Genomic DNA, 11,243 nt, shown 5'->3' on the forward strand with positions numbered 1-11,243 from the left:
ATTAAAAAAAAAGTCCCATATTGCAATTTGCTGTTGGTTCCTAAAAAAAAAGCCAAAATAGCTGGTGGTGTCAAATACGTTTTCGGGTGACTTACTATAATATGTCGCTCACTTGGCATTGTGGTAGCTGCATACCTCAGTGCAGGACAATAGGGCTCTCTTGCTCCTTTTATTCATTTCAGTCCATCCCCAGGTCCTCCACACCTGGGAAGCAAGCTGCACACTTTTCGGTTGCTGCTTTCGAGTATGACTAATGTAAGCGATTTCATGGACTCGCAAAGTTTTGACACCAGCAGAATTATATAAACATTTTCTCGCAGAACATCAGACAGTTACGGGATTGCTAAGGATGAGAAAGTAATAAAATGTAGATTCAACCTTTGAGTAACTTATAATTTAGACTCATGAAACAGTTATGCCCGTTCTTAACTGAATAATTTGTGATTCCGAGAATGAGGGCAGTTTAGGAGATGTCTTTTTTTGCTAATTCTTTTTTAAATTAATTTTCACACATTTATAACCCCCAAAAGCAAGCGAATAGTGCACCAGTACAGCAGTCAAGGTACACAGGATTCTACTGTACTAAACATAGACCTTATCAACATGAGCTCCTTGTTCCTTCCCCTGAGCCTCCATGATACAGCCCTACATCCCATATTGACTGGTATTGACGTGGGAACCAGCAATCCTTGATGATTGCAGTCAGCTTAAGCATAAAAGTCCTTTCCCCATGTTCACTCTAATACATTGGGTGGATCTGGTGCAATCTATCACCTAGCAGTGTCCCTTTTTGCCACTAAGCGACCCATGGCCACCAAGTGACATGTCCACCCTCTTCCCCCATACCACCTCCATCCTCCCTCCATCTATACCCTCAATAGCATGTTTTTGGGTCAGGGCATACGGGGTAACCCACTATTCCGCTCAGGCTAGCATAAATATTGGACCAATATTGGGTGATCTTCAGACATGCCGACATCATAGGAAAGAAACCTGCACAATCCTCATTGCAAGGCTGCAATGAGAAGTCCCTTCTCCTCCCTGTGTGCCAAAGCTAGGAAGGCTCTAAGTAAGTCCTGTGAAACACCTTGCATTGTATTATGGCCAAACATCCGCCCCCCCAGCCATCTTCATCAATGGGGCCAACATCTGTGTGTCAACATAGCTGCAGAAGTGGATCTAGTAAGTTGAGCACTAGTGATTTATATATGAGGAATATGCCTTTCAATGTGAGTAGTTCCATCACAGTCTGGGCTCAAGCTAGTTGAATTCAGGGACTGCAGACAGGAGGTGGTGGAGTGCATGCCTATGTTGCAAATAGCTAAGGAATTTGGAACCCTGAAGTACGTATTCCTGCTCCAGCTGGCTAAACGGTTTAATATGAATCCTTTTCAAGCACCTCTCCTGCTTTAGAGATGTCGGTTAGGTCTCGGGGACCAATCCCCCTCAGTTTCGAAATCTCAGGCATCCAACTTCCCCTCCACAAGGGAGTTTCCCAGGTTTGTTCTTTTGAACCATTTAATATGATTCAATGCGCTCTGCCAACAAATTAGTGGGATCTGGGGTGCCCTTAGGGACAGACCAGCCATTACATAACTGCTTCTCAATTCTAAGTCTGCAGCAGGTCCCCCTGCATCTGGAATGTCGTGCCCTGAATGTCACCATATATGCAGTCATTAATGACCATCAACTGTGATGCCCAGTAGTAGCAGTAGAGGTCATGTTCCCTACGCCCACAACATCTGGCTCCTGGATGCACTTGGCCAGTGATATCTGGGGTTGAGAGCCATCCCATAGGAACTTGCTAAGTATAGTGTTAAAGACTGTAAATAAGGTGTTCTGTAGCATGTATGGGAAATTCTGAAGAATATATAAAAACTGGGCAATATTATCATCTAAAAGAGGGCTCCATACCCCATGAGAGGGGCAACTCATCCTAGGTAGAGGAATTATACCTAGTACGTGCCAGGTGTGGAGCAATATTGAGGTTTCAATAGAGCTGTGGGTCTTTGGTCATACAGACCTCCAGATATGGCAATGGGTTCACTGGATCCCTCAAGCATGCCTGTCCCAGAAAATATGGATGTTGTCCAATGAGTGGAACATACTGTGACTTGAAATTATTAATGTGAAAGCCGGCTGCATTACCATATATCTGGAGCATTTTCAAGAGGTGCAGCGTAAAACATTCAGGCTTTTGCAGGTTAACCAGGAGATCATGTGCATATAAAGAGACATAATCTTAGTGTCTGACCTCCATTTAATGCACACAGACCTGCATCAAGATCAGTCAACCCCTCCAGTGGTGCGATCACTAATTTAAAAAGGGGAGGGGGCACTGACATGTACCTTTCTCTCTTCGAAATGGCTGAGATAGCACTCCTTTCAACAGCACTTGCACCCAAGAAGCCCTATATAATGTGTGTATGTGACGCAAAAAGCATTCTTTGTAGGATCTGAACACGAAAGGCAGATGAACGGAATCAGTTGCCTTCTCGAAATCTATTAAGACCAAGGCTTCTAGCTTGTTAAACTCAGTCGCCCCCGCCATAACAATCTGATGTTGCCTAATACATTATCAGGTTCCCCAGTTAAGAATGAAGTTGTTTTGATCCTAAGGGATCAAATACCCTATCACCTTGCCAGCTTCATAGGCAAAATCTTAGCCATGATTTTGACTTCCAGATTACTCAGGATAATAGGGTTGAAAGAAGAGAATCTTGTCTGGTCCTTTCCTTGTTTAGTGTTGACCGCAATAGTAGGCCCTCCTGAGGTCAGTTGGTAACTGTCTTGTCTCCACTGCTTCCCCGATTAGGGCTTGGAGGTGATTGCCAATATAGAAGATTATTTTTTAGTTTATGATGTCTTAAGACTCGTTTGAGGTCTAGCCTAGAAATACCTTTAGCTGTCTTGCTTGCCTCATGTTTTCCAAAATAAAATCTTAAAATACATAGATACACTTATAATTTGAGGGACTTTCAGTCAGCCTCATTATCCATTGGTTTGTGTGTCATCGCATTTTGCTTCCACTCATCACCACAGCATACTGCATGGGGCTGTGGGTCAGCTCAGTTCAGACATTAGCTCTCTTCACTGTGAGTGATCGATTTTTGAGGTTGCTATGCATAGGAAAAAATCATTATTTTCAATGCCAGGTCTGGTAGTCCAATCTCTTCTTTCATATTGTTGATTTTTGTTTTCAGCCAGTACACCTTTAGTCTGCAGTTTTTTTGTTTTTTTTTATTACGTTAAATTACGTTTACACTTTTATATGAATGTGTCCAAAAATGAACTAAAACATTGCAGGCTTGCTAAGGCTAGACCTATTGACCTTACAAATGCTCGTTTAAACTTCATTTCAAGGATAGAGTTAGGTTTTTAGTAGTGAGTAGGGCAGCAGTCTTACTTTTTCATCGTCTCGTTGTAGGAATGTGGTCTGAATTCTAACATGTTGGGTTGTGTGATGGCGAGATCAAACCTCATAGTACACATTGATCTTTTATTGGGTGGGAAGCAAGTTAGGAGGTGCTTCAAGCAGTGTGCACATGTAGGGATCTGCTAAGTGATTAAACTGATAGATGGATGCATGATTGACTGAGTGTCAGCATGGGATGTGTGGGTGTGCTCAATGTGAAAATGTTTGAATGTATTCTGTGAAGTAATTAGTACTAGTTAGGTTAGTGCATACAAAGGGGGTGGATGTAAGGCAGGCAGCCGCAGATTCTGCGCTGCAGTTGTAACCACTCAAGGATTGGTATTGTTGGGTGATCTGTTTAAGTTACGTGCCTGTCAGAGGCCCACAAAGGATAGTGAGACTGAACTACGTGAAGGTTAATTCTCTGGAGTTCCTCTGTCTTAACATAGCACAAGTTCCATCTTTGTAGCTGGCAAGATTACTAAAGGTGTTTGTCTCTGTATAGCAAGGAAGCAGTTGTGGTGAGAGACACTGAGCATGGCACACGTTTTTTGATGAATGGTCTTTGTTTTGGAGGTAAGGATCACTCATGGGCTGTGTACTCCAGGTCGAAGCACTGCATTGCCTGGTGAAGCACGATGCTAGCAATGGGAACAACTTTAGCCAAATCCTGCAAGATTGCATCCTACATATCTCCCCACCCCTAAACTCTGAAAATCAGTGTCCTTCCTCCTGCACAAATGGGCACCGAGCATTGTCACTAGAAGTCTCCATCATAAAGTGATTGAGAATCAAAATGGTCTATCAAGTTCTTAGCGTGATCTCCCTGTAGAATGCCAAGTCTGGTAGTAATGTCAGCATGGAATCATGTTCACTGAGTAATGGAATGGAATTTGTCATGGCCTGTCTGCTCCTGGGGTATGTTGTGGTCAGTCCTCTGCAATGAAGGTCAAGATTAAACGGTCAGTCAGTTAGTCTCATAATCTTTATTAGGCTTATTGATAGCCTTAAAAGCACAATAAAACAGTTCACAATTACAGAACAACAAACAAATATCAAACTTTTAAAAAAAATGGTCTTAAAAACGATCAGCAGCCACATACATAAAAACAATCAAGATGCGAAGAGCAAAGTGCAATACAATGTGCAATACCTATTTTTTTTATTCTCAATGCACATTGAACAGTTTGCCACTGCACCACAAAGGTCTGTTTTACACAGTTTTTCCAAAAGATAAGCACCTTTCTATGACATCGTAACTTAGATAGACCTAAGATTGGGATCAAAAAGCGCTTTCTGGTGTTGAGAGTATAGGTGACAAAATAAAATAAAGTGCAAATTGCTTTGTTTGGAAGCATTGTCACAGGCACAACTTGGCAAAGAGGTACTCCCGTCACTATCCTTGGGAAAAGCCAACAACATGTGCAGTATAATTAAACAAAACCTTGTAAGATAAAACCTATAATTAGTGTGAAAAGTCGATAACAAATCACTCGCGGCCCCGCGATATTGGATTAGATTGTAATTAGTGCTACAGCAGAGTTTATCAAAACTTTACTGATGAAGATGCCCCTGTCTTTTCTTGAAAGCCTCTTTCACCTGAGACGCAGCGTTTTCCCTTATGATCTCCGGTTTCGAGAAAAGCTTTAGAAAACCTAAATCTGTAAAGCCTTTAAAAATATATATTTAACCCAAGGGATCGCCAAAGCATTGTCCTGGGAGAGGAAGTCTTCCAGCACATCTTTTGAATGATGTGTTCCCATAGTTTCCTAAATTCTAAGCCAAAGTAACAAGGGTTCCAGCTTGATCTAGTCCTCCAAGGTGAAAACCGACTCCACAGCTCTTCAGCACCGAATCACCCGGTTAGTGAAAAGGCTATGCTAGTTTAAGTTATGGTCAGGAGGAATGCTAAAATAATTAAATCTCTGACCCACACAGATGAAATGCTCTGGATTTAACATTCTTAGGTCAGTTATCTTTTCTGGTGTTGCCAGTTATACTTTCTAGTTGGCTTTAAAGACCCCCTCCCCCTGCCCACATGAGATGATTGTGGGTTTGTCGGGGGTCTCTTGGAGTCTGGTTGTGTGATGCTGTGAAATATAGTAGGTTGCATGATGTAGTTGTCGTTTTCTCATATTAACTTCCTCTCATGTTTTCCTTTCTCGAACAGCTTTGAATGCACAAGCTGCCCTTTCCCAAGTGCGTGAACGTCAGTTGGCTTCCAGCGCATCTGAGAATGTGCCCGAAGTGGACCCAGCACTTGAACCCTCGCTGCCAGTCCAGTTGCCACCTGTACCGCGGCCAGAGCACTGCGAGGGAGCCGCCTCTGGACTCAGAGCCGCGGCTGCTCTGCCCAGGCCTGCTGTCAGTCTACCAGCGGTATCCACTCCTGTTGTCCCCCAGGTCCCATCTCCACCAAAGAGGCCTTCTGAGGTGGTGCTGGCGTCTGCAGAGGATGCAGTCCTGCAGAAGATTGGCTGGGCTGCACAGGAGCTGCGGCAGACTGGGTCTGTAGAGTTCAGTATGCAGTTGTGTGAGCTGCTCCGTGCTTGTGCAGAGTCACTGAAAAGCATCAAGGATCTTCAGCAGTGAGCATGTGTCAGGACCGCACGTAGGCTGGGTGCCAGCCTAGAACTTACAACGCTGCCCTGTTGATCACCTGCACACAAATGTGCATTTGAGAGCATTCAAGGAAAAGGGACAATTGGTTGGAAGGGAAATGTCCCTTTGACGATAAAGGTTGGCCACTTGCATCCATCTGTTCTCCATCGTGACTATACTTTAAAATTATCGGAAAAAAGCAAACAAAGGTGTGACTACCGTTTGGTGAGCAAATAAAACAGCTTCTTGACATGTACATCTGACGTCTTCATACCTTATATAAAGAGTCCTCTTTGTCTGTAATAGATCAGTCCTTGGGGTTTCGTATCACTTGGTCTTCTGGGCGCACTTCTTTGAAAACGCACACATTCATTGTAAGACTGGGGCTCTATTTATCAGTGAAAATGCCCGCACAGCATAAACTACAATCAGCTGCCACCAACAACAAGCTATCATTCCACTGGGTAGTATAAGGGGATTCCTGCCAACCTCAACCGAGGTGGGACTGACGGAAGTACATTTTGGTTATATCTCTTCTCAGCAGACAATAAACAGTGCTATCGAACTTACAAAGTGTGAAATACCTTCAGTGAACTTGCCTATTGTCAAGTTCACTGAACGAGATACAATAGGGCAAGGCAAAAAAACTAAAAGATGTGGGTGCATGGAATATTTCGTAAATGTAATGACTAAAGCAGATATAGTTTTAGAAACCTGCTTTTAAATAACTTTGATGTAGCTGACCCCATTATCTCAGTCAGCTGTGGTTGCCTTTGCCTTTGCCCACTTAGGAGAGTGCGAGTAAATAATGCGCACATGCCAGTGAGTTAATAGGTGTGTCCTAAAATAAGCCTCCACTTACACATTCTTTGTTGTTTTATAGTGTTTTGCAGATCCAAAAATTTGTTATGGTATTTTTTTTTCTTTGGCCTCTTTTTGACTACAATAACAGACAAATTCCTCCATGGTTTACACAAAGTCTCTCTAAATGAGGATGGTTCCCATGCCCAAAGCTGTTCAGATAGAAAATTAGCCAGAATGCTAGTCAAATGTAACACCTCTGATTAATGTCTTTCATTATTTGGTTGAAATTCTTATTGTATGTTTGAATAAGTTAATTAGTGCTGTGGAGGATTTTTCATATTTTATATTCTGAGGTCCATAGTTCGAAACATGTTATGGAAATTCGCCCGAATAAACGGCATGTGCATACACTTATTTTTCTGCCTAGAAAATGTCTGAGGAGTCGGGATCTGAGTGGCCGTGAATAGCCCCTGTCGTAGCGGACGCCATTCCATGCACAGCACCGAAAGAAGCTCTGAGTGTCCAGCTCGTTCACCGCCTCTCACGCGATGCCACTGACAGCCTGCTCCTCCAAATATGGCATGAACAGCAGTGCAGTGGAATCCCCCTGCGCACCTACATTTCTACAAGGTGTCTGCTTATTTCAGCAGCAGAGGGTGTGGGCGTGCGACTCCCTATGACCTCCTAAAGTACTGTCCTTTTTGACCTGTCAACAGCCAACCTTTAATGTTGTCCCATGCGGTTCTCTAGTTACCGTCAATCCATTATTGGCCTGTGCTGCTTCCACTGACATGACCGTTGCTGTTGGTTTGTGTACCTCCTTCTCAAGTGGTTTGGGAGACATTCGTGTTGGCACCTGACCGTCCCCTGCCGAAACAATGGACCTTGACATATGATCGGGATTTATGCTGTAAAGAATAATGTGGTAACATCTTTCCATGACAAAGGAGGTGTACATTGACTTCACACAGTTCGCTGTCTAAGGGTGCTTGTGTTGGCAGGGAGTATTCAGGCACGTATCTTGGGTGTTGTGTTTGTTGAAGAGCACAGGATACCAACTGTATATTACGTGGTAAGAGGTGAAATCGAGTTGCTGTCTGAACTGCGGCATCGGAATACTGTGGCGTGTAAGTCCAGAGCTCTGCTGCGATTCTGAGTGGGCAACACAGTGACCTGAGCTGCCGTTCTAGGTATCTATACAGTGAACTGGCACAGTTTAGTAACTGCGGGTCCTTTACTGGGTGACTTGACTTGCAGCATTCTAAATGGAGGCATGTTCTTTGGGTAGCCGCTGTACATGAGCGAATGAACAGCGATTTCTCCCCACTAATTATTGATTTTTGTATTGTATGGAAGCACTCGCACACCATTTTAACAATACTGCCCTTTTTACCTCCCACATTACAGTAGTTTGAGTAAAGCGTATCCAACGTTGCTTTTAGCAGAGCAGGTAGACATGCTTTTCAAGAAAATGCCCGCCTCGTCCACTCTGCGCATTCTACTTTGATTTTAAGACCAGGTGCTCAAACTGTGGCACTTTGAGTGTCAGTCTTTTCTAGCACAAAGCATTGCTGCAAAATCATTTTTTATGTCAACCTCTTATTAGCAAGTGCTTTACACTTTAGATATTTGAAGGAGTGGTAAACTGTTTACCCTTCTTTCAAAAAGAGTGCTTTCTCAAAATAATGACTGCTATGAGAATACTTCGATTTCAGCTGGTATCTGTAGTGAAATCAAACATGCTTTGTCAGTTCGTGTGGCTAAGACAGCAGGCAGAAAATATGCTTTTTATGAGCTTCCTTACGAATTGGAGGACTTGTTGCACAGTCAGCCGTAGTATCGAACTGCCTCAGAAAATAATTGGCATAAACTTTCGGGGAACTGTAAACGAGTAACTTGCTGCCTGAAGGCGAAACAAATTCTTTAAGCAATTAGAGCTTATTTCTGCTTTGGGCGTTAAGGGGCGCGAGAGCGCAAACTAGACCTGCCTCCTCCTGATGTGTTTTTTTCCTTCTGAGTCTTCATCCCCTTTCTATAAAGCATCAGTGTAACGCGGATTGTACTCTCGTGTGCAATTGTCTTGGGGCTGCTAAGAGGACTTGGACCTCGTTTTGAAAGAAGACGCTCACTCTTTTCCTTTCACACTGGCATCAACATGATGGCATACAGTGTCGTTGGAGAGATTATCCAGTATGATATTTGGCCAGTGTAAAAGTTTCAAGCCGGAAGGGGTCCCTTGTTGTTCGAAGTATACGTGTTCAGATTCGCTCATGCCAGGACAGGTGGATAGGCACTTTTACACTTGGTGGGGTCAGTGACTTTTGTTGTTATCGCTTCGGTTACTAGGTCACACCAGTGTCACGAGACCATTCCTAGGCCCTAGCCCACCATTCGGATTACATATTTCTATTTTTCTCCTTTATTTGACCTTAGTAGTACAGTACAGCAGCACCATGAAGCACAAAAAGGGGCGTGGTTCACAAATTGTGACAGGTGGCACACTCCAGATATCCTGCTCCAAAAGACATCAACAGTTGACCCTATCTTAAAAGTCCCACCTCGCTGGAACCCTGGAAGTGACTTCATCCCAAGACTGACCTAGAAATGTCATCGCCTCTGAGGATAGGGGCCTGGAAAGTATATCGGTCAAACCCTGACCAACAAAATGTTAACCTGGTGGGCACCGTGCCTGAGACTGATAGCACACATATCTTCAGCCCAGAAATAACAATAATCTAAAATTGGAAAGAGTCCCAGATATCCATGGTGTCCAAAGGCCTAACAACACTATCCAAACCCCACTGCATCATCTGGATCCTCAGAAGAGTACTCTACTGGACCTTTATACCCATTCTGCCATCCACTATGAAGGAAATGCTGTAGAAGGAATTAAATTGTGTGAATTTAACCTGCACTTATGTGTAAGGGCTTCAATTTAATTTTGGCAAACATTGTACAGCTTAAATTGTAAAAGTGGATTTATTACGCTTAGCAATTATAAACAATTTAGCTTGAAAGGAGTGTAATTTGTGTGTGTTTATGTTCGTGTCGTTATATGTGAATGTTTCTGCAAGTTAGCATGTTTGTTTCTCTGTTTGTTTTATTTGCATGTTTTATCAGGGTCGGATTGGGGTAAAAAAAACGACCCAGGCACCCCAAAAATAGTGGCCTACATTTGCGGATCATAGTATTTCATGAAATAATGCTGGATTAATATCAGGGGGCTCATTTTTGCACATATGTGTGGTAAATAAAGCATTTGAAGCTTATAGTGGGTAGCAACATTGGCAAAGACCTGAAATACTGTATCTTTTAAGCTGAATACATACTTGCAGTGTCAATCATAGATATCTAGCTCAACCCCAAGATGAAAGGGTTTAGGACAGCTTGCATTGGTCAGTCCTCTGGGTACAGGAGTGGGGGTGATAGGTGAATGTGATTGTCCTTTGGGTTTGGTGACCTGTGGTCCTTCTGGCTTGACAGAGTTACAGAAAACAAAGGGCTAGGTAAGCCTGAATGGATTTGGAGGTGTTAGTTGTGGCCTGTCTTCTTCCTGGGCCTCAGGAACTGGAGTGGGCCACTGGAGGCCTTGGTTCAAGCCAGGATTCCTTTCTCAGAGGGAGGAGATGACTGGACATAAGGAGTTGAAAAAATGGTCGGAAACGCAGTCAATTGAAGCAGGTTCTCCTGTCGACCTGCAGGGCTGATTAGCTCTCTTCTTAGTGCTCCTCCTGCAACGTTTTGATTAAATGCTGCTGTTAGTGGGAATTGTAGAATCAAGTGCTTTATTGCTGTTGCCTGGCAAAAGTAGGCATGGAGATTAGGAGGCAGCAAGGAAATCTTTAATTAATTATCTCTTCCGTTCCCTACAGAAACCCCACTTTGCTGACTGGATGAGAAAGGGAGTGAGGGGACAGCCCGGGCACACAAACCCCCTACAGGTCTTGTATTTTCAGTGCCATCTTGAAGATTTGTTGGAGCCCAGGCAGGACCTATTTTGGGACACCTGTTCAGAAGAGCTGTGATTTTTTTTAAATCAATTTTCAGTTTATGTAAGCCTTCATCATGTCAAACAACACTATTATTATATGTTAACCTTCCAGAAACGGGGGCACACAAAACAGCTGGAGCTACCTTGCATCTGCCAGCCAAATAGTACCAAAATAAAGCTTAAACAAGCATTGATAAAAAATGTAGACTCAACTGCAAAAAGAATCGTTTTTTTCATGCAAAAACAATTCTTTATTTACAAATCACTATCTAATCCACCAGTTCCTCCCATTCTAGGAAAGACACAGTAAGGGTGGCTTGGTGGACCAGGGCATAACATTAAAAGATATGCACATAGTGCTTCAGATTGTAGCTTTAATTGATGAATTTCTACAATCTTACATAAATCTCTCTTCACCATTTTCTCTCTTGC

General features: G+C 43.1%; 1 protein-coding gene across 1 annotated transcript in view; it reads left to right on the forward strand.

Moving 5' to 3' along the window:
- ZNRD2 (zinc ribbon domain containing 2) overlaps nucleotides 1–6,272 on the forward strand; it is a 65,143-nt gene extending 58,871 nt beyond the window's left edge. The window contains exon 4 of the mRNA XM_069207885.1: nucleotides 5,586–6,272. Within this exon, the coding sequence (XP_069063986.1) occupies nucleotides 5,586–6,007 (422 nt within the window). The 3' untranslated portion in view covers nucleotides 6,008–6,272. The remainder of the gene's footprint in view (nucleotides 1–5,585) is intronic.
- The last annotated feature ends 4,971 nt before the right edge of the window (nucleotides 6,273–11,243 follow it).

Source organism: Pleurodeles waltl, chromosome 9 (genome assembly GCF_031143425.1).
Source record: "Pleurodeles waltl isolate 20211129_DDA chromosome 9, aPleWal1.hap1.20221129, whole genome shotgun sequence".
Taxonomy (NCBI): domain Eukaryota; kingdom Metazoa; phylum Chordata; class Amphibia; order Caudata; family Salamandridae; genus Pleurodeles; species Pleurodeles waltl.